This window comes from Sylvia atricapilla, chromosome 6 (assembly GCF_009819655.1).
Source record: "Sylvia atricapilla isolate bSylAtr1 chromosome 6, bSylAtr1.pri, whole genome shotgun sequence".
In the NCBI taxonomy this organism is placed as follows: Eukaryota; Metazoa; Chordata; class Aves; order Passeriformes; family Sylviidae; genus Sylvia; species Sylvia atricapilla.
Window position 1 is genome coordinate 11,990,789 of NC_089145.1, and position 18,660 is coordinate 12,009,448.

At 44.2% G+C, this 18,660-nt stretch overlaps 1 protein-coding gene across 8 annotated transcripts in view; it reads right to left on the reverse strand.

Moving 5' to 3' along the window:
* The window catches only part of TUB (TUB bipartite transcription factor), a 135,566-nt gene that overhangs the window by 60,308 nt on the left and 56,598 nt on the right, over positions 1-18,660 (reverse strand). Inside the window, exon 1 of one of the 8 annotated variants that reach the window (XM_066320794.1) lies at positions 4,905-5,199. The exons of the other annotated variants lie outside the window; for them this stretch is intronic. Coding sequence (XP_066176891.1) covers positions 4,905-4,942 — 38 coding nt within the window. The 5' untranslated portion in view covers positions 4,943-5,199. Of the gene's footprint in view, positions 1-4,904; positions 5,200-18,660 lie in introns of those variants that run through there. 8 annotated transcript variants of the gene reach the window in all.

Consider the following 18,660-nt stretch of genomic DNA (forward strand, 5'->3'; position numbering starts at 1 on the left):
TTACATTTAAATCCACCTCTAGCACACTGCAAAGCACAAGACAACGAGGTTTCACGCCCGGCTCTGCAGCTCATCTCCCTCGAGCCATGTCCCATTTCCACTTAAGCCAACACCCCACAACTTCCAGGGCTCGGGATACTTATTTTCCTCACCTCTCTGTTCTGCCTGGTTGATTTAGGCTACCAGCTTCAGGGTAGCGATTGCCTGTGACATCTCCCTCACACTGATGCCGGGCAAACCACCTTTGATCTCTGCTGGAGTCGCTATGCACCACAGCAGGAACACTCTAGTGCAGGAGCACAGAGTTCCATTAAGGGAGAGCACTAACTTAAATGTTTTAAAAGCACACGACCGGGCTAATTTTATACACTGAATAGCCTGGGACAAGACAGCCTGTTTCAGAGAAGAGGACAGGCACAGTCTTTGAACTCCTTTCTTTAGAAAAAAGCAGCTCTTGTAAATGATCCCTGCCTTTCCCCACGGCAGGAGGCTGGGAGCGAGCCTGCCTGCACCGCGATGCTCTCGGTCACAAAACCGCACCTTGCAGCAAGAGGAGCACTCCACCCGCACGGCTGCCTTCACAGTGCCTAAACCTAGGGGTAGATAACGTGGCAGTAGCTCAACAACGTGCACAGATACAAGCGTGGGACACCGCTGGTCTTCAAGGCCGTGCTTGTTCCCGCACTTGTTTACACATCACACTTTCAGAAATCTTCTTATCTGCCCTAATTGCGATGATTCATGAATTTACAACCCAGCTGTGCTCCACAATTTTCTTCCAAGTGTAATCCTTCCCTTCGCAAGTAAATAACTTGTGACTGTTTATAGCTGCAATATCTAAGCACAGCCTTAAAGCTTCAGAGCAAATTCACGAAAGCTGCAAAAATTGAGCATAATAAAACCTGTCACAAACAAAAAGAATGTGCATTATTACCACCATCATGTACGTATCAAGCCATATTTTGCCACTGCAAATGCAGGCTGTGTGATCTGCTCTCTTCAGTGCCCTCAGTGCCAAGTGTCAGATCCCCCCAGGGCACAGGTCATAGGGTCCCCTCTGGCCATGGCAGGTTGATCCACACAAAGCAAGGCTCAGCAGCATCACACAGACACTTCGCAGGGAACTCTGAGGACTTGAGTTAAATTGATTCCTGTGTAGGTTGGGCTTCTCAGCTGGTGGTGTTTAGATATTTCTCATGGAACAGGTTAGCTGGTTGTGTACATGCTGCTTTTAAAGATACAGGCTCAAGAGTTATTGTTCAAGAAGCAGCTGAAAACATAAGAACAAATAACAATAATAATAATAATAGAGACTGGACTGGGGCCCTACTGAAACTGAGTTTACTGATACTTTCATCTTACCTAGCAGCAGTTTTATTTTACTGCAGTTTTATAGTATGAGGAATGTCTTCACTTATTCAAGACACACCAGTACAAAATAAAAACAGAGTATGTTATATTTAAGAAATACTATCAATTAAAAAGGAGTTCAAGAAAAAAATATGAAACAGAAGCATACCTTTGAACAAAAAACCTGAACTCCTGTGAATTTGTAATGATTCCCAGACACTTCTGCATTGCATTTTCTACTGGAAACTGCTGAAGGATACCAAAAGAAAACATTACTGTGCATGAGAACATAATTCCTCAAGAAACTACATCTTACTCTTAACTTCCATTGCAAACCACTTTTGGGGCTGGGGGCAGCTACTGATGGACTCCAACTAATTCTTTTTTTCAATTGCATCTAAACTGTTTTGAATCTTTATACTAAAGAGCAGATATTGTTAAAAATGGGTACAATTAAAAGAATTCCTACCTCATTATACCTGATGTGCAGCTTCCTGTTAAGTGCTTAATCATATGCTTATATTTCTATCTGTGAAATGTGTTTCATGAAAATAAATGGAGCATTTTAAAAGACAGCTTCTTAACTATTTTTCTTAACATTAGCGAACTGAAATCTCATCCTATGACTATTAGTGTTTCAAAAGCAGAATACACAAGAGACGATGAAAAGAGACAAGGGCAAAACACTGAAATCACAAACTCACAAATAATACGAATCTTTTATTGACCTCAACACAAACTAGCACTGACACTGAAAAAAATTGCCTACTATTATTTGTTAACTCACTCAAAATGTTCTCAGCATCTTAAAAGGGGAAGTATAAGTTTGTGAGTTGTGGACACGCAGGTGGATTGCTTAATGAGTTGTACATGACACATGTGGAACTGACTCCCTCTGGCTCATTTCACTTGAAAGGAAAAATATGACATTTTACTAGCGGAAATACAATCCTTCTCTGCTTGAGTTAATTCACATATATAGCTGCACATACATTTCACTGTTAGAAGGACGCATCTTTCCAGACTTCAGCATGCCCAGCAGCCTATGCTCTGTCCCCCACACTAGCAGCAGTGACACTCTTGGCTGTCACATGCCACCCAGACCGTAAAGAAGGTGGTGAACCTTACACTGAGTTCTGAGAGTCAGCACCCACTGAACTCACCCCAGCAAACAAGAATGTGAAGCAAGAGGGCAGATAAGCATGGGGCATTTTGCTCTCAGAGAGAAGATGAACTGTTCCAAGGGGTGCACATCAGGTCTCTCCTCCTCTTTGAGTATTTCACTCCCTCGAAATGGTACTTTGACCTAATTTACTCACACAGTGCTTTCATGTGTAAACTCAGTCACATATGCACTCACAAACCACTGGTTCCTGGACAAGTATGTTTAGGGGATCCTGGAAGATGCTTTGCACACACAGCTCCAGTAAGAATTGCAATGATATACCTCTAACTCAAGAATTACCTCTGAAGACTGAAAAGTAAGCCAGCTTCTTGAGAGAATGCTGTTAGAAGCCTAAATAAAGACACTTCAGAGCAGAACCGTGGTTTGGTTGCCTTTTGGTTTCAATCTGTCCTCAGCAGTTTCTGACCATAAACACATCATTAACATCCAAGAATACCATTATATTAGAAAAGATACGAGCAAGATCAAATCTGTGCTTCTCTGAAGATTTGCTGCTTTGCCCCCCTTTGTTTCTCCGTGCTGCACTGAGCAGAAGTAGAGATGTTTTATTTCCTTCTCCGAGGCCACTGCTACAAAACCCCTCAGCAAAGTTTTGGCATTGGCCTCTGCAGAGCCTTGTGTACAGTGAGAGAACAGAGAAACTGTTCCTCTGTTGCTGGGATGAGCCATGAACAGCTGTTCCTCTGGTATTTCTGTCCTCATTACAAGGCTTCAAATTGCATCAGAATGCATCCACTAGTCATTTTTGAAGCCTTATTGCCAATTCCTTACATCTTTTCAAAATGCATGGGCTGAAAGTGCTATTGCTGAGAGAGTGGCAATATTCTCAGATTCATTGTAATCATGTTTCTTTCTTTCTAGTACTTCCACTGATTTGAACTATGATGTGCACATATCAAAATAGCAGATTTCCACTTGTGCAGTCATCTTGAGGGTTTTTTGTTTTTTTTGGTGTTGGTTTTTTTTTATTTTTCTTTTTTCTCTGATGTATTTGCGTTCACGTTGCATTCATCGTGGTGTACGTCTGCCACAAGCACTGTCATTGAGAACGTGGCAAACTACAACTGACCGGCTTAAGCAGCTGTCTTGGTTTTAAAATGCACCTTGTACGTATCTTTAATTCCACGATTCTCTACCGACAAAAATAAAAGGCTTACCACAGAATCAACCAGGTCGGAAAAGACCTCAGAAATCATCGAGTCCAACCTATGACCGAATATCACCTTGTTAACTAGATCATGGCACTGAGTGCCACATCCAGTCGTTCCTTAAACACCTCCAGGGACGGTGACTCTGCCATCCCCCCGGGCAGATCATTCCAATTCCCAATCATCCTTCTTGCGAAGAACTTTTGTTCAACTAATGTCCAACCTAAACCTCCCCTGGCACAGTAAGACTGCGTTCCCTTTTCCCGTGTTACTGTATCTACCTTGTTTCACTGACAACCAAACAAATGAAAGAAACACGCTTTCTGTCGTTTTCAGAGCACCTTGTTAAACCCCTCGTGATTTCTTTCTGTAAATATTCAGCTGGAAAAAGACATTTTAGCGAAAACTAAAAACAAAACAAACAAAACAAATCCGAAGAGCAGGTTCAGGAAAGGGGTCTATTACTAGAACAGCCCATCCCGCCCGGAGCGAAATTATCTGTCTCGGCTCGCCCTCGGTCCGGCCAGTGTGACACACACACACACTATTCCGTGGTTCCAGGGCAAACGCTCCCGGCTCCACGCCGGGGCACCGGGGGTCGGGCCAGGCTCGGCGGGCCGGGGCCGCTCCGCTGACGCACGGGGCTCCCGGGCCGCCGCCGCGGCTCCCGTAGCTTATGGCAACGGCGGAGCCAATGGCAGCGGCGGGCCGGGCGCTGCCATGGCGATCCCGCTCCCCGCCATGGCGGCTCCGCCGCCCGCGGCCGCCCCGAGCATCGCCCGCCCGCGGCCGCGCTCCCGGAGCCGCCGGGGCCGGGCGGGCCCGAGCCCGGGGCGCGGCAGCCGCCGCCGACGGCGCAGCGCTCCGCCCGCCGGGGCCGCAGGGCGGGACGGCTCCGCGCTCTGCCCGCTCCCCGCGGGGCCGACGGCTCGCCCCGACAGCAGCCCCCGAACTTCGCGGAGCGGCGCCGGCCCCAAGTTGGGAGGCGGGAGCGGGCGCCCCTCCCGGGAGAGTCCGCACGGACCGGGCCGGCCCTCGGTCCGCTCCCCGCGGCGGGACCCACCGCCGCCCCGCCGCGCCCCGGGGAGGGTCCGGCCGCCCCGGCCCCGCCACCGAGGCGCGGGCTCCCGGCGGGGACCCCCCGAGGGGCAGCGGCTCCTGCCCGGGGGCGGCCCCCGTGCCTCCGCCCCACCGCCGCCTCCCGCGGGGTCTGCCCCTACCTGTAAGGGATCCAGTCCGCCTGGTGCCGCGAACTCATCTCTCCCCGGCGACGCTGCCCGGAGCCGAGGAGGCGGACGCGGCCGCTGCTGCCCGAGTCGGAACCCGCCACGGCGCGGGCAGCATCCTCCGTCCGGGGCGGGGGCGGGCGGCGCGCCGGTTATCCCGGCAGCGGCCGCAGAAACATCCCCCCGGGGAGGGCTCCCAGCGGCGGGCCGGGCTGCATGGGGAGGGGGCGGCCGGGGGCAGCGGGAGGCGGCTCCCAGCCCTTCCTCCCTGCCCGGAGCGGCGGCTGAGTCGCGCACCGGAGCGGGGAGGGGCGGGGGAAGGGCCAGCGGCGGGCAGGGAAAGGCTGGGCAGCAGCGCCGCGTCCCCGTTGCCGCTACCCGCCCGCCCCCCCGCCGCCGCCGCCGCCGCCGCGCTCAGGCATCGCCCGGGCGAGGCGGGTCCCGCCGCCCCGAGCCGCGCCGAACCGAGCCGGGCCGCCCTCCGCGCCGGGCCCGCCCCTGCCCCGTCAGCCGCGCCGCCGCCGGGCATATGCGGGCGCGGGCTGCCCCCGGCTCGGCACGGCTCGGCTCGGCTCGGCCCAGCCCGCCCTGGCATCGGCAGACACCCAGCCGTGAGTCGGGCGCTGGCCGGGCAGCCCTCGGGTGACCGGGGCGTGGAGAGGTGCGAGGAGAGCGCAGCCTGCAAGCGGGCGCCTCTCAGCCCAGCCCGCCGCCAAAATGTATGAATTGCAGCAACTCAACCCAAAATGGTCGAGGAACCGCGGCCTGGGAGCTGTTAGTAAGAGCTTACCGCGGCCCTTAAGGGGGAATCCACGGTTTCGGTTTGCCGACCGCGGACTGATGCCTGGCGGTGATGAGAGCTTTTGGGAGCTGGTGGTCGCAGCCGCCTCTGCTGGCCCTGGCCGGCAGCTCTCCTGGGAAAACCACGGTGGAAAGCTGAGGCCGGCTGGGAGCAGAGCGCAGCCACGGCGCCCTGAGGAGCCCACCTTTTGCTACACGGGTGTAGTACAGGCCACCATCCTTTCAGCACAACAAGGCCAGCTCTGCTCCAGCTCTACAGCCACGGCAGAAGTAAAGCCCTTTTAAACCATGTAAATCCCGTGTCAGATTATAAGCTTATAGAAACAGTTACTGACTTCACGGAAGAAATGACCTGAGCAAAAAAATCAGTGAAAGATAAAGATTAATGAAAAATACTATCTGTTGGCCTTGAATAATGCCAGTCTGGCCCCTAATATCTAGCAGGTTTTGTTGTAGGTAACATTTGTACTGCATGTGGGGGAGATATTTAAAGAAAACTTACAAGTTAACTGAAGTCACCTTTTCTCCCAAAACAGACGTTGGGAAATGAACAACCAAAGAGTTAAATGTGCCACCTTTCGTACCTTGGAAAGGCTTAGGCAGTGGGGGGCACTTTAGTGATCAATATGCGAAGTTCTGACTTGCTAAGCCGTACCCCAATTGCAACACTGGTCTTCCACCTGATGTGTGAGCTCATCTGGAAGAAGATGATGGTACAGGTTATCCCATCACAAGGACTGCAGAATTAAAGGGAAAGATGAATGATTAAGGCTCTGGGAAGATGCACATCTGAGCAGAATAAAAAAAAAAATTAAAAAAAAAAGCCAAGAAAAACTTCACCTAAGAAAATAGAGTTGGGGAGTTTAGAGGTGCATGCCTAGAAATGGTGGAGTAAAACAGAAAAAGAATTCTTATTTTGGGTTTATAGCATAAAAAGTAAGGAGAGTATTATAACTCAGCAAATTAGAAACAGATTGAAGAAGATACTTTTTCACTCAGTGTAACTGTGTGGTTGGATTCAGGACCAATGATCATGGCCAGGGCGAGGAGGCCAGCGGAGTCAACAGAAGATGGCACACTTAGCAGACAGCACAAACGTTATCATGTTCCTCGCTGTCATGAAGTGTCAGAAGTTATTTTAAATCCAGAAACCAGACCTTAAACCTGTTCCAGAAGTCCAAAGGAGAACTGCATTTAAGGAAGAAATCACTCATATCCATGCAAATAAAACATTGTGCTGCTTTCTTGAACAGTGTGAGGCACTGGATTCGACAGACTTCCCTCCATTCCAGCCAGGCACAACCTGGAGCTGTGAAACAATGGGCTTCACCATCTGGCAGGGTTATTAGCATGAGGAGGCGGCTGAGGAGAGATTCCCATCTCCTGGTACTAAGCTGCATGCTTTTTAAACACTGAGGCTTCTGCGGAAGAGATGAAAGACAAAAGAAGAGCTCCCTGCCTTCAGAGACAAAAGTTCTCAAGACTGATGATTAGAATATCTATTTGGAAAAAGCCGTAAGTGTAAAGGTTGGTAGATGAGCAAATACACGCACATCAAAATGATGCATCTGAACTTTGGAGTGATACAAAATATGGAAGTGCTTTACTGCCATTTAACAGCCCCAGGTCATGCCTGTATTCACAGAAACAAAGCATAGAGGGTTGCCAGGCGTTCAAAAGAGACACTGCCAGGGTGTCCTGAAAGATGGGTTTTGCACAGAGCAAAATGTCTGTAATAAGTAATCAGCCCAATTTCATCAATATGCCATTTTTTTAGGAAACATTGCGAAATAGGAATTCGAAAAGGCCACAATCAACGGACAGCACCGAGCCCGGGCTCAGTGCTGGGTGAACCTCAGATCCAGCAGCGTGCCGTATCCTCTCCCGTTCACACAGTCTGCCTTTGCAGGGCTGACTTATATACAGTTTTTCTAGCCAGAGGGGAGATTGCCTCATCCCATTGTCCACTCAGTCAGTGTTTCATATTTATATTTCTTTTCTCTCCGTTTGCCGGTCCGATGAATGGTTTTCCGGGCAGGGCTGGGCGTCTGAGCGCATTTACGGAACCGGCATTGGCATGCCCACTCAGGCCGATGTAGATAAGACTTCCATCAGGGTCGTTGACAATCTCATCTTCGGAGAGGACCCATCTCCTGGTGGAGACACCCCTCTTTATGTTGCAAATGGGTTGCTTCCCTTATTCCTGGCAGAGGCTTGCAATTTCGCAATTACTTTTACTTGGTGGAATTAGAATGATTTGATACAGTATATTTCTATAAAACACGAATCAATTATCCAATACTTATAACAATGTCCATCTAGGACATTATGAAAGCTGACAGAAGAGAAGAAAGATAAAGATTATTTTATGGGAAGAAGGGGAAACCAATTTTCTGGCATTTTCTCTGTTTTTGAATGGCTTACTTATGCCCCCAATGCTTTTCCTCATCCTCCCCACCTTGATTCTCCTTCATCTCTTTACCTTTGGTAAATATATTTTATATGGTTTCACTGTCCGGCTTTGTTCTTTCTCACCAGCAATGCTCTGCCTCCATTTCTGAAGCAGCTGAGTGGAGTGGAAAGGTGAATACCATTCCTCTGCGGCTGGCAGCGTTAAGAGCAGGGTTACTGCACACCTCTGAGCAGGGTCACAACTCACCAGCCTTCTCTGGATGTCCCTTTCCTTTGTCTGTGTGCCACACAGAGCTCTCTCTGAATGACAGGGCAAGTGTTACAGAGAAATCCTTGTCAGGAGCAGGACTGAGGTGTTCATTTGGCTGTGTAAGAGATTGCCCTTTGAGTGCAGATCCGTTCACTGGCATCTCTAGTAATTCTCAGCGGCTCAGGGAAGACCCGGCTTCACACACAGAGGTTTTTATCAAGCACAAAAACAAACCAAAACCAGGGAAAAAGCAGCAGCATGTAACAAATAACACTGACATACCACCATGATTTCTAGGTGCTCTCTGTGAATAGAGCTGCACTTCTCAAAAGCCGCGTTTAATTAGTTTCAAGATGCCAGCCTGATGGGCAAGGCAGTCTGTTAGAAAAACGGTGCGTTAAAGGTTCAAGGACTGATACATGAAACAGAGCGACGCAGATGCAAACCTGTCTCCTCCACTGCCAAACATGTCTCACTAAGCAACATCTTCGTCTATGTACAGTCTGCCATCTTTCCAATTATCCCTGTTTTGTCCTCTGTGTAAAATAAAGTGTCCCACTAATACATTTTTATATTGAGGTGATGAATAATACAACATAACTGTATCTAACAGTTGAAAACACCTGCATTTGCAACAGAAAGCCTTCTGGCAATCTGGGTAGAGAGCAAGACATCAAAGCAGAAGCACTGTTGAAAGGCAGCCTGGAGAACCTCAGAAAGCAGTAAAAAAAGAAACTGATGTAAGCTCTTTCCTAAATGTACAGATTCATTACTTTTAGGTCAGTTTTTTCCCATGATGGGGAAATGAATTATTTTATTGTTTAGCCCATAAAAATAGAAGTAGTAAATGTATATACTGATTTGAAAAAGAGCATAGGGTATCTTTTATAGAGCAGTTTTTATCTATCTCTAGTCCTTTGTATTTCTTCCTAGGCCCACTGTTACGTCTGCTCTGCTGAGCACGGCACTGTTCAGAGCTCGTGTGCTACAGAGAGAAAGGTCTGCCTGTTGTGTGCCTTAGGTTTCCTCAGAGCTGCTACAATATGCTCAGGTTATGTATTGAATTAAATTCCTGCCTCGTTTGCCTTTTTAGCTGACCCGAATAAAGGTTGATTTTAGGCAAGTATAGTAATGAACTCAATAACCCATCCTTGGTTTGTGCTGGGGTGTTACACACATCCTAGTTCACAGTTCCCAAGCCTTTCAAAAGACATCTAAGAGACTAAAACTATCTTTACTTTTTAGGTCTCTTAAAAGGGCATGAGCTGCCAGTTTGTTGCCTCTGGGCCAGTTCAAGCACAGTGCAGAAACAATTCTATCTAGACTTTTAAATCTTACAGTAGCACAAACAGAACAGATTTGGCATAAATGTGTAAAGATCCTGAGCTTTAATTTATTGGCTTGAGATTTTCCAGTTTTAAGCTCCAACTCACAAGGAATAATGAAGGATGTGTTTGTGTAAGTATAGCTATGGAAGTGGTTGTGTTTAGATTTTTCCATTCCAGTGTTTCTAGAATCAAGAGATCATATTTGAAGTTAAACCACACAAAATAAAATTTATCTTTACTCCTTACAAACCTGGATTTTCTAAAAACGTTAATGATTTTTTCTGTATAAAGCTCAGATCAATTGTGGGCATATCTAGGATATTTTGTTTGCTTGTTTGCAAATCAGCCTGTGGAACTAACCAGGACCAGGTGCAAGAGCTGAAGGTTTTGTATAATGAGCTGATATTCATCAGGGTCAATATATTTCCTCCCAACCAGTGAGTTCTGAAATGCATTGGATCAAATCCAGAATAAACTCTCGGGGTGACAGTAAGGGCACTAACACTTTCCCAAATCAAAAAATAAAATCCTCCCAAAAAAGGGAAAAAAAATCATAGCCCTGAAGTAGTAATTTTGGCTTTAAACACTTCAGTAACACCAAAGACATGACAGAGGTAATTCAGCCCATTGTTGTGTCACTGTCATTGTGTCTTAAACAGAAAGAAGCCCAGGTTAGATCTTGTTTTCTGAGTAAGAAAACAAACAAAAAAAAACCCCACAATATTTTTTACATATTTCAAATATAAGAAGAAAATTTTGTGGTAAAGTGAGCAATTTGGAGATGAAACTCTGGGGAGGAAACAGATTGGTACATGAAAGACTAATTGCAGCGTTTACATGGTTGATCCTCTCCATGTCTCCATAAAAGCTCTCTTTTCCTTATTGCATTTCATCTATTCTCATTCCAATAAGAACATCCCTGCTTCTTTATTGTGAGGCTGTGAAGTATAAATACTTATCAGTAACACCCTGAAATAAAATCTATTCTGCAATAACTGAATAGAGTTCCCTTACCACCCAGGGTAATTTTTCACTTTAGGCACTTCAGTCTGAGCTTGCCTAGCTCCAGGAGATCCTGTCTAATACCAGTTTCTTTAACAGTTAATATCAAGCTGACACCTACTTCTACACATTCCTAAAGAATAGGAAAGTATGAGAAAATGCTAACTTTTGAGGAGGGAAAGCTGTTAAGCTCCCTTTGCCAGCACTGGAAATCAAACCTCATATGTCACTGTCCTTGTGTGGGTGGCCTGCTTTCAACAATGGTGGCCTGTTTTCAACACCTTCTAAAGAATTTTTAATTCAGTCTGATACCACATCCTTTAACACACTCAGCATCTCTCTAAAAGTCATTCTCTGGGTATATCCAGTGTTCTTATTTTCCAGGATAAGTAAAAAATCCTGTCACTGAGAGGAAGATAAACTATGTCACTGGTGGACATAAAGCCACTGAAACTTGAGTGAGAAGCCAGTACCATCATAACTGAAGCTCCTGTCATCTTTGGAGTTGTTGTCCTATTGAATAATTACTAAATCCAGTGGGGCCACTAGAAGTGGATTCTGTTCCAAATTCCCTTCAGACTCCCTGTTTGACTACGCTCTAACATGATCCTTACATACTGATACCTAAAGAGATTGTTCATGAAAGATGAATTTTCCTATGACAGTGCTTAAATACAAAATAGGATAATCCTATGTCATTTCAGCATACATAACTTTTGCTTTAAAAGTTTTCTTTTCCCTTTATTTATTATTATACCAAATTTTGTACTGTATTTTTGCTCTCATCTCTGGCACTTATGCTCTTTGAACTTTTCTGAACCATTTACATTACTTAAATATCAATTAAGGCAGTTATAATACCAAATAAAAACCCACATACTATCAAAAAACACCCCTGCCCAAATTACATATCTCTTCCCTATAAGACAGGTGTAAATTCGTAGAAAAGCAAATGCAAGTTTACTGCCCATGAAAATTAAGTCATTTGGAGTGATTTTTTTGCCCTCTAAATGTCAAGGATCGTTTTCAGTTCTGACTCCTTTTCTGTTTTGTTTTGATGGAATCGCAGGATAGATGGCAATGGAAGAGTCTCATTTCTGGAGATCATTTTACACTCAGCCAGCAAGAGGGGAACATTATGCACCTCCCTTTGTCCCAAGTGTAGAGGAGCCTGAGGTGTCCTTCCAGGACAAATGTAGGCTCTTCCAACTCAGACTGGGAGAGCCATGCTGAAATTCTTGCAAGCTGTTAGCACGTGGTAGCATGTCTTACCCTGCTAAAAGGATAAATCTCAGACTGTTTCTTCATATTAAATAGTCCTCCCTTTGCAGTGGGGTGAGGAAGCAACTCTACTTACTACTGCAAAACCCCAGGATTAATCTAAAGCTAAGCACATCCTTCATAACTGTTCTGTGAAAGTATACATAGGAATTATTTCCAATTATTGTTAAAAAAAAAAAAAAGCCACAAACATTGAAATCATATGTGTAAAACTGCCTACCCCAGTTGTGAGTTCAGTTTTAAATGTTCATACATAGCTGTGGGGGAGTGAAACACAAAGCCAAACAAAATCCTAGCTCATCTGAGGGTTATTTCCATTTCACAGATAGTTCAAACTCAGTTGTGGCTTATCTGCCCTTAAAAGCTGTTAACTTCACCTGACAATGAGCCAGAAAATTGAAATGCTCCCAGCAGAACTTGTAAGTAGAACCAAGAAGTGCTTTGCCATAGATATTTGGATGGAACATCACGATAATGACCTTCTCATTTTATACCCTCTCGATTTCTTCCATCCAACATGATTACTCAAAGAAGTCAGTTTCTTTAAAAAAAAAAAAAATAAAAAAAAAAGCTACAAATTTTAAGAGAATTAACGTTCCGTTACACTTTAGCACAGAGCTGCAATCAAATTAAAATGAGGTTGGGTTCACTGTACAAAGAAAAAAGATTTGAATGGTTTTATTTGGAATCAAAGCAGCTGGAAAATTGGAAACCAGCTTTAGAATAGCTGAGAGTTTTTATTGCGAGAAAACATTCTGCAGTCTTCAAAGTCTTCAGATTGTATTTAAGATTAAATACTATCAAGTTATTATTTTCATTTGCTCTCTTTAAAATGATCTAGCTGGTAAAACTTCTCAAAAGAAGCAGGAGTAGAGTGTTTAAATTATTGTCCTTTCCACTAGAACGGGCTAGATATATTTGATCTTGCGATGGAAACACCCGATTTCCCTTCAGAATTTATGCAAGATATTAAGTTGGCTTACTGCAATCATCTGCACTTCTGGCCAATCTGTGGCACCATTTGTAATACGACCGCTTTACATCATCTTCGTAACGCCATAAAATGTCACATTCCCGTTAGAGGTGACAAACTGGGGCAAGAGCCAGATGATTTGGTTTGGCTGCAGCTGTACAGAAAGCCTCTGGATGGGCTGGGGAATGATCAGTTGATCTTCCCCAAACACCCATCCCCATACAAATTAGTTTCTGGGTAGTGTGTGCCAGGCGCTTTCCGAGTCCTCCATATTCGCCAGGACAAGGACAAGACGAGAGAGCCTTGCTTACTCAGTGTTTCCCTAAATTACAATCTAATGCAACTGGTAATAATTTCAAGTGCACAGATACACTAAATTAACTTAAACTGCTGGCTGAGAATTTCTGTTTGCAAACGCTATTAACGTTATTGATTTGAGCACGCAGTTTTTCACTTTGCCTCGAGTGATGACTGAAGCTGTGGCCAAATAGCTCAACATAAGCTAAATGTGAGACACTGTGTTCAGTAATGTGGTCCAGCCTAAAGAGCCCTCTTCTTTAGGTGTTTCAGCACGTTCTTATAAAATGCTTTATTTTCAGTGTTTACTAGGTGATGTGGCCATCAAAGCTCTTTGCTGGGCAGGCCCCAGTTTCCACTGGAGAATGCCAGGGCAGATTTTTTTTTTTGCCTGGAGATACAATGAAATTAAAAAATAAATATGTATATATATAAATATAAAATATAAATATGATAAAAAATAAAATAAAAAAATAAGTTCTTCAAAGAGACTTCTCCTCCATGGCAGAAGATAATGTAAAGCAACATTTCTTATGTAATTTTACGATAAGAATTAAAAACAAAGGTCAATCAAATAGTTTACATCTCTCTAGTAAACACTGTAAAAAATTACATGGATGCCTATCTAGATCCACATGATTTTCTGAGCCTGTGCAGATTGTTATACAAGGAGATGATTGTCTGACAACTTTTTCTTCATTTTGCTTTGCATAAACCAATCTGGGTTTTGGCCTCTCAGACCCTTTCCAGACAACGTCCACTTTATCTGAAATGATTGTAGGTAGAAATTTACGAATATTCTATTTAATATCCAACTCAGGAATTGCTACTTTGACTCTTTGGGATTTCTTTGCACCTCCTTATGAGTGACAGTTCCCTGTTCTTCTTCCAAGCCGAATCCTGTTATGCTTCCCTTGCACAGAAACTGCATTTTCCCCTCTATCCTCCCAGCTGTGTTCATGTGCCTGTTTCATCCATGCACCAAACACTGTTATTCCAGTCTGGGTCATAACACCGGTAACATCATTGCAGCCGTGCCCTTCAACCCCCCTTCAGGTGCAAGTTACAAATTATCCCTGCCTGAAAGCAGGGATGATTCCAGCTTCACACAAAATGTATTATTTATGACTAAATCAAAAGGAGGCTGTGAGAACAATGCAACTCTCCTTCAGTGAACTCACGGATACAGTACTTGCTATGGAGAATGAGAAACCAGGGAGATGATCTGAATTGGGAAAAGATATGATGCATTCACTTAAAAAAAATAATAATCATTATGTAAGCTTAGTCACAAGGCTGGATATAGTGAGAGAGCTGGGGAGAAGGAAAAGGTAAAAGGCATGAGAACTTGGGACATCAGAATGTGTGACTGCCTTCCTGCTGGTACCACCCATCATTCCTGCATGATCCATGAAGGAGTGTCTCAGTTTACATTTCTTCCTTTCACAGCTCTGTCCCAATTTCTTGGATCTAAAGAATTAAGATTTTTCAGTAAAGACGGAGGTTCGGGGTCTTTAGGAAGGGATTTCTCTGTCTCTGAGCGCTGTCCCACCTGCCCTGCACAGCACAGTTAACCTCTGAAAGTCAGCACACTTTGACTGCGAGAGGAACAAGAAGGAATAGGAAAGAGCTGGGGTGAAGAAGGCCTTATAAAAGCCACCAGATTTTCTGCATTTACTAGGAAACCGTTCAAAACCCTCTGATGGCCCCTTTCCCAGAAAACAGAAGTATATTTAGCTGTGTTCTATATCCATATAATGTATGTACACGTTGTACCTCTAGCAGCCATGATGAAGCAGTTGTATGTAGTGGATGGCACAGGCTATACCTGATATATCCATACATAGATGTATATATATATATATATATATATATATATGTATGTATCCTGCTATACCTGCTGTGTGATCCTGCTCCCTCTCATGGAGTCCAAATTTAGCCGTGTCCTTGAGAACCCACTGTGCCCACAGCACTGCCTCTTCCTCAGGAAATGCTGAGCAGTTTCCTCATTCTGACATTTGCTATTTATTGATCCTGGTCCGTGCTGTCTTCCTTCACATGAGGAGAGTGGTAATGTAACAGCAGCCTGTGTGCAGCCACAGCTGCCTTGTACTCCTGTGTGAGAGAGGTGTATTGAGACCTAGAGAAATTCCCTCCTGTGCCTCTTGCCTTGTTTTCCTATTTAACTCTCCTCCAGACCCAGCTCAACAAGAACACCCTTCCTGTACACAGAAATGTCAAAGCAAAAGCAAGACTCAGTGGAGAAAGTTAAATCGAGGAGAAACAGAAAAAAACCACCCCAATCCAGACAACATTGAAAAAGTTCATGGGGGTGTAATAGGCAAATTGCTGTGGAAAAGGAGAGAACAAGACAGAGGGGGAAGTTGTATAAAAACAAACACAGAGAACAGGTCTAAAAGACAGAGTTAGAATTAATGGACTAAACACAATCAGAAACTACACACAAAAGGTCCATATATCAGCAGGCTGGGGGGAAGAATCCACATCAACCCTACAACAATGAAAAGTCTCCAAAAATACCACATACTGTAACTATCTTGGTGCAAGTCAGTCCATTAGAAAAGTGTCACAGACTACGTATGCAAAGGGATGTGGGACCTGAAGTAGACAGAAGCAGCTTGTGGGTAATGATACTTTTTTTTCTTATTTTCCAACTTCTTACTGCTTCATGGCATTTTTTTTGCACAGCACATGCCAGTCATATAGTAAATGAGCAACCCTTGAAAGGAAACATACTGCATATTTTTCTGAACAGCAGATTTGACTTCAGATTGTCTTCTAAAAACATATCAGTTTGTAAAAATATATATTTTGGTGCTAGCTTCTGCTAAAAGTACCCAGCCTCACAGAGTGCCACATGTTTCCCTGCTGTTTGCCCTAGCTGTCAAAACACACTTGAAGAGTTCCTGGCTTTCCCTTTGCTACTCATTGTGTGCAGGCATTTCAACTGACCTAAATGCATTATTACATTGAAATAAGATTTTGTAGGGCAGACTCAGATGAAAACTATGTTTTTTAAGAAAGTAGTTGCCAATAAATAGACATTTCTAGAATTCCCACCAGAATTGGTGGAATTATTTATGTAAATATATCCTGTGGTCAGCCTGACACAATCAGGGTAGGCGTTTTGAGGGGGGGAAAAGCAAACCTCAAGATATATCATACTGTGTTCTCTTAATTTCAGTAAGTGCCATCTTCCCCTTATACAATTTTTAATTATTTGCAATTAACTCTGGACATCTAGAGAAAACTAGATCATTAGTTCAAATATTTGAAAGAATCAACAAATGTCATTTTCCTTTAAATGAAACCTTTGGTCTATGAAAATAAGAAAAAGAGTACTGGAAAAGTTTTAGGTTTTCATATTGGCATCCTGCTTAACAAAACTTCTCTGTCCACCAGTGAGTTTTTAGGGTGACAGTAAAAGAGAAGGTGCCTCTGTGCCTTTATCCCCTACACTGAGATCAGTGTATTTTACTCTTGCAGAACAGCAGCTGTAAAAAATATTGAGTGGTAGGAGTACTTCTGCCTGCTTACATGGCACAGGCACATTCTGACCAAACTTAAAATGGAAAGTCTGGGCTCTTTTAACACCTACCAATCAATGGTTTGAGGCATGGAATATAACTTACTTTCATTCCCCACTGACATGAAATGAATTCTAAGCAGGTACAGAGGGAGACTGCCATTGAGACAGAGGCACATCTCAAGAGCAGGATTGATTCAATAAATTTATCTTGAAAAACGCCAGGTTTTCATCATCACACATTTCTTTCCAAAGGTGCTTGAGTTACATTTCATGTCTTGTGATCAGCTGCATCTCTGAAGCAATCTATCTCCCCTTTATTTAAAAGAAAATATTAATGAATAAAGGTAGTGTTATGAACACCTGCGGTCCCTGAAGAGTAAGAGAACTCCAGGCATCAAAGCAAAGCATCAAAAGAGGCAGCAAATTGCAATTTAATTGCAGGAGCACATGAGACTGGATTTCAGCTGAATGAGTCCAGGACCTGATTATGTGATTTTGAACAAGTCACCACACCCTTAGGTCTCTCTTGTGCAATGTTTACAGCATAAACACACAAGGCAGCCAAAGTGTGATGCAGGACAGCCTCCAAATGTGTTTGCCTGCCCTTGCAGTGGCATTATCTGGAGGAGGAGCTATGTAAAACAAATAAACAAACATGGAAAATAAATTAAATCACTTATTCTTAGATGAACTTGGAAGCCATTATAATTTAAGTAAAATCTGTGAGGTTTTTAGGAAGGCCTAAATCACTGATGTGCCTATTGAGCACTCACTCTTGAGGTACTGAAGACACCGGAAACACGAGGATTCTGAGGTTATTCTGAACACATCCAGATGGAAGTGGCAACTTCCATTAAGAAGCCCTGCAAAATTCCAGCAGCAGCTGCTGGGCACAATGGACTGAAAAGCAAGCTAAGGATTAGACTCCTTCCATTCTTCATTTCAGTGAGATACACAATGAAAATTCATCCAGGCAAAAGATTAGCACGTGCAATCCTCCTTAACAGTGCCTGTAAATTACAGGTTATGTGCATCAAAATAATACAGAAAACAAAAAGGGAGACACAACTTCTACAAAGCTGAAAATCTCTTTTACTAGCACTCTGATAATCTATAACTTCTCTAACTCACCTTGAAATAAGAACAATCCCCACTGTGCCATTCTATAAAGGCTCATGGAAGCTATATGACTCCCAAATTCCTCACATTTCTCCAGAAGAAAGATTGGTACTTTAGCCCAATCTCTGCCATGAGTAAAAAATGTCCTTAGGGGTAGCAAAAAATGGAAGGTGCAGAGGGAAAAACCCATTTTCTTAGCAAAATGTTTTCTAGCCCAAATGTCCTAGGGTGCCTGAAGGGAGAGACCTGCCAGCCTTAACGCGTGAGGAGCTGCCTTGCTTGGACATTTGACTCTTGTCAGAGGTTACACTGCTGCCCTCCCTCTGTCATTGCCCAAGACATGGTCAAAGATGTATCTGGAGGTCCAGAGGGGCAAGGACAAGATGAAATTGTGGACTGAGTTTGCACCATTGTATGGCGTTTTCACGTGAAAATGAAACTTCCCCCCAACTCCCATAAGCCTGTCCCCCAGAGCTAATGCCAGGTACTTTCATTCAGTTCATTCTCAGCTTGCATTTAAAACTGATCTTTTTCTACAAAGCATTTCCTCATTATCCATGCAGAGGGAAAGGGGGAGAGTGGACAGACGTTTGCACAAGCAGAGACATTGCAGGGCAAGATCATAATTTATTTATTGGTTTGAGTCTGAATAGCTTCATCTGAACTAATAACTCTCCTAAGTTCCTTCTTTGTGTGATTTACTCTGACAGACAAATTAGTAAGTGTAGAGAGATGGA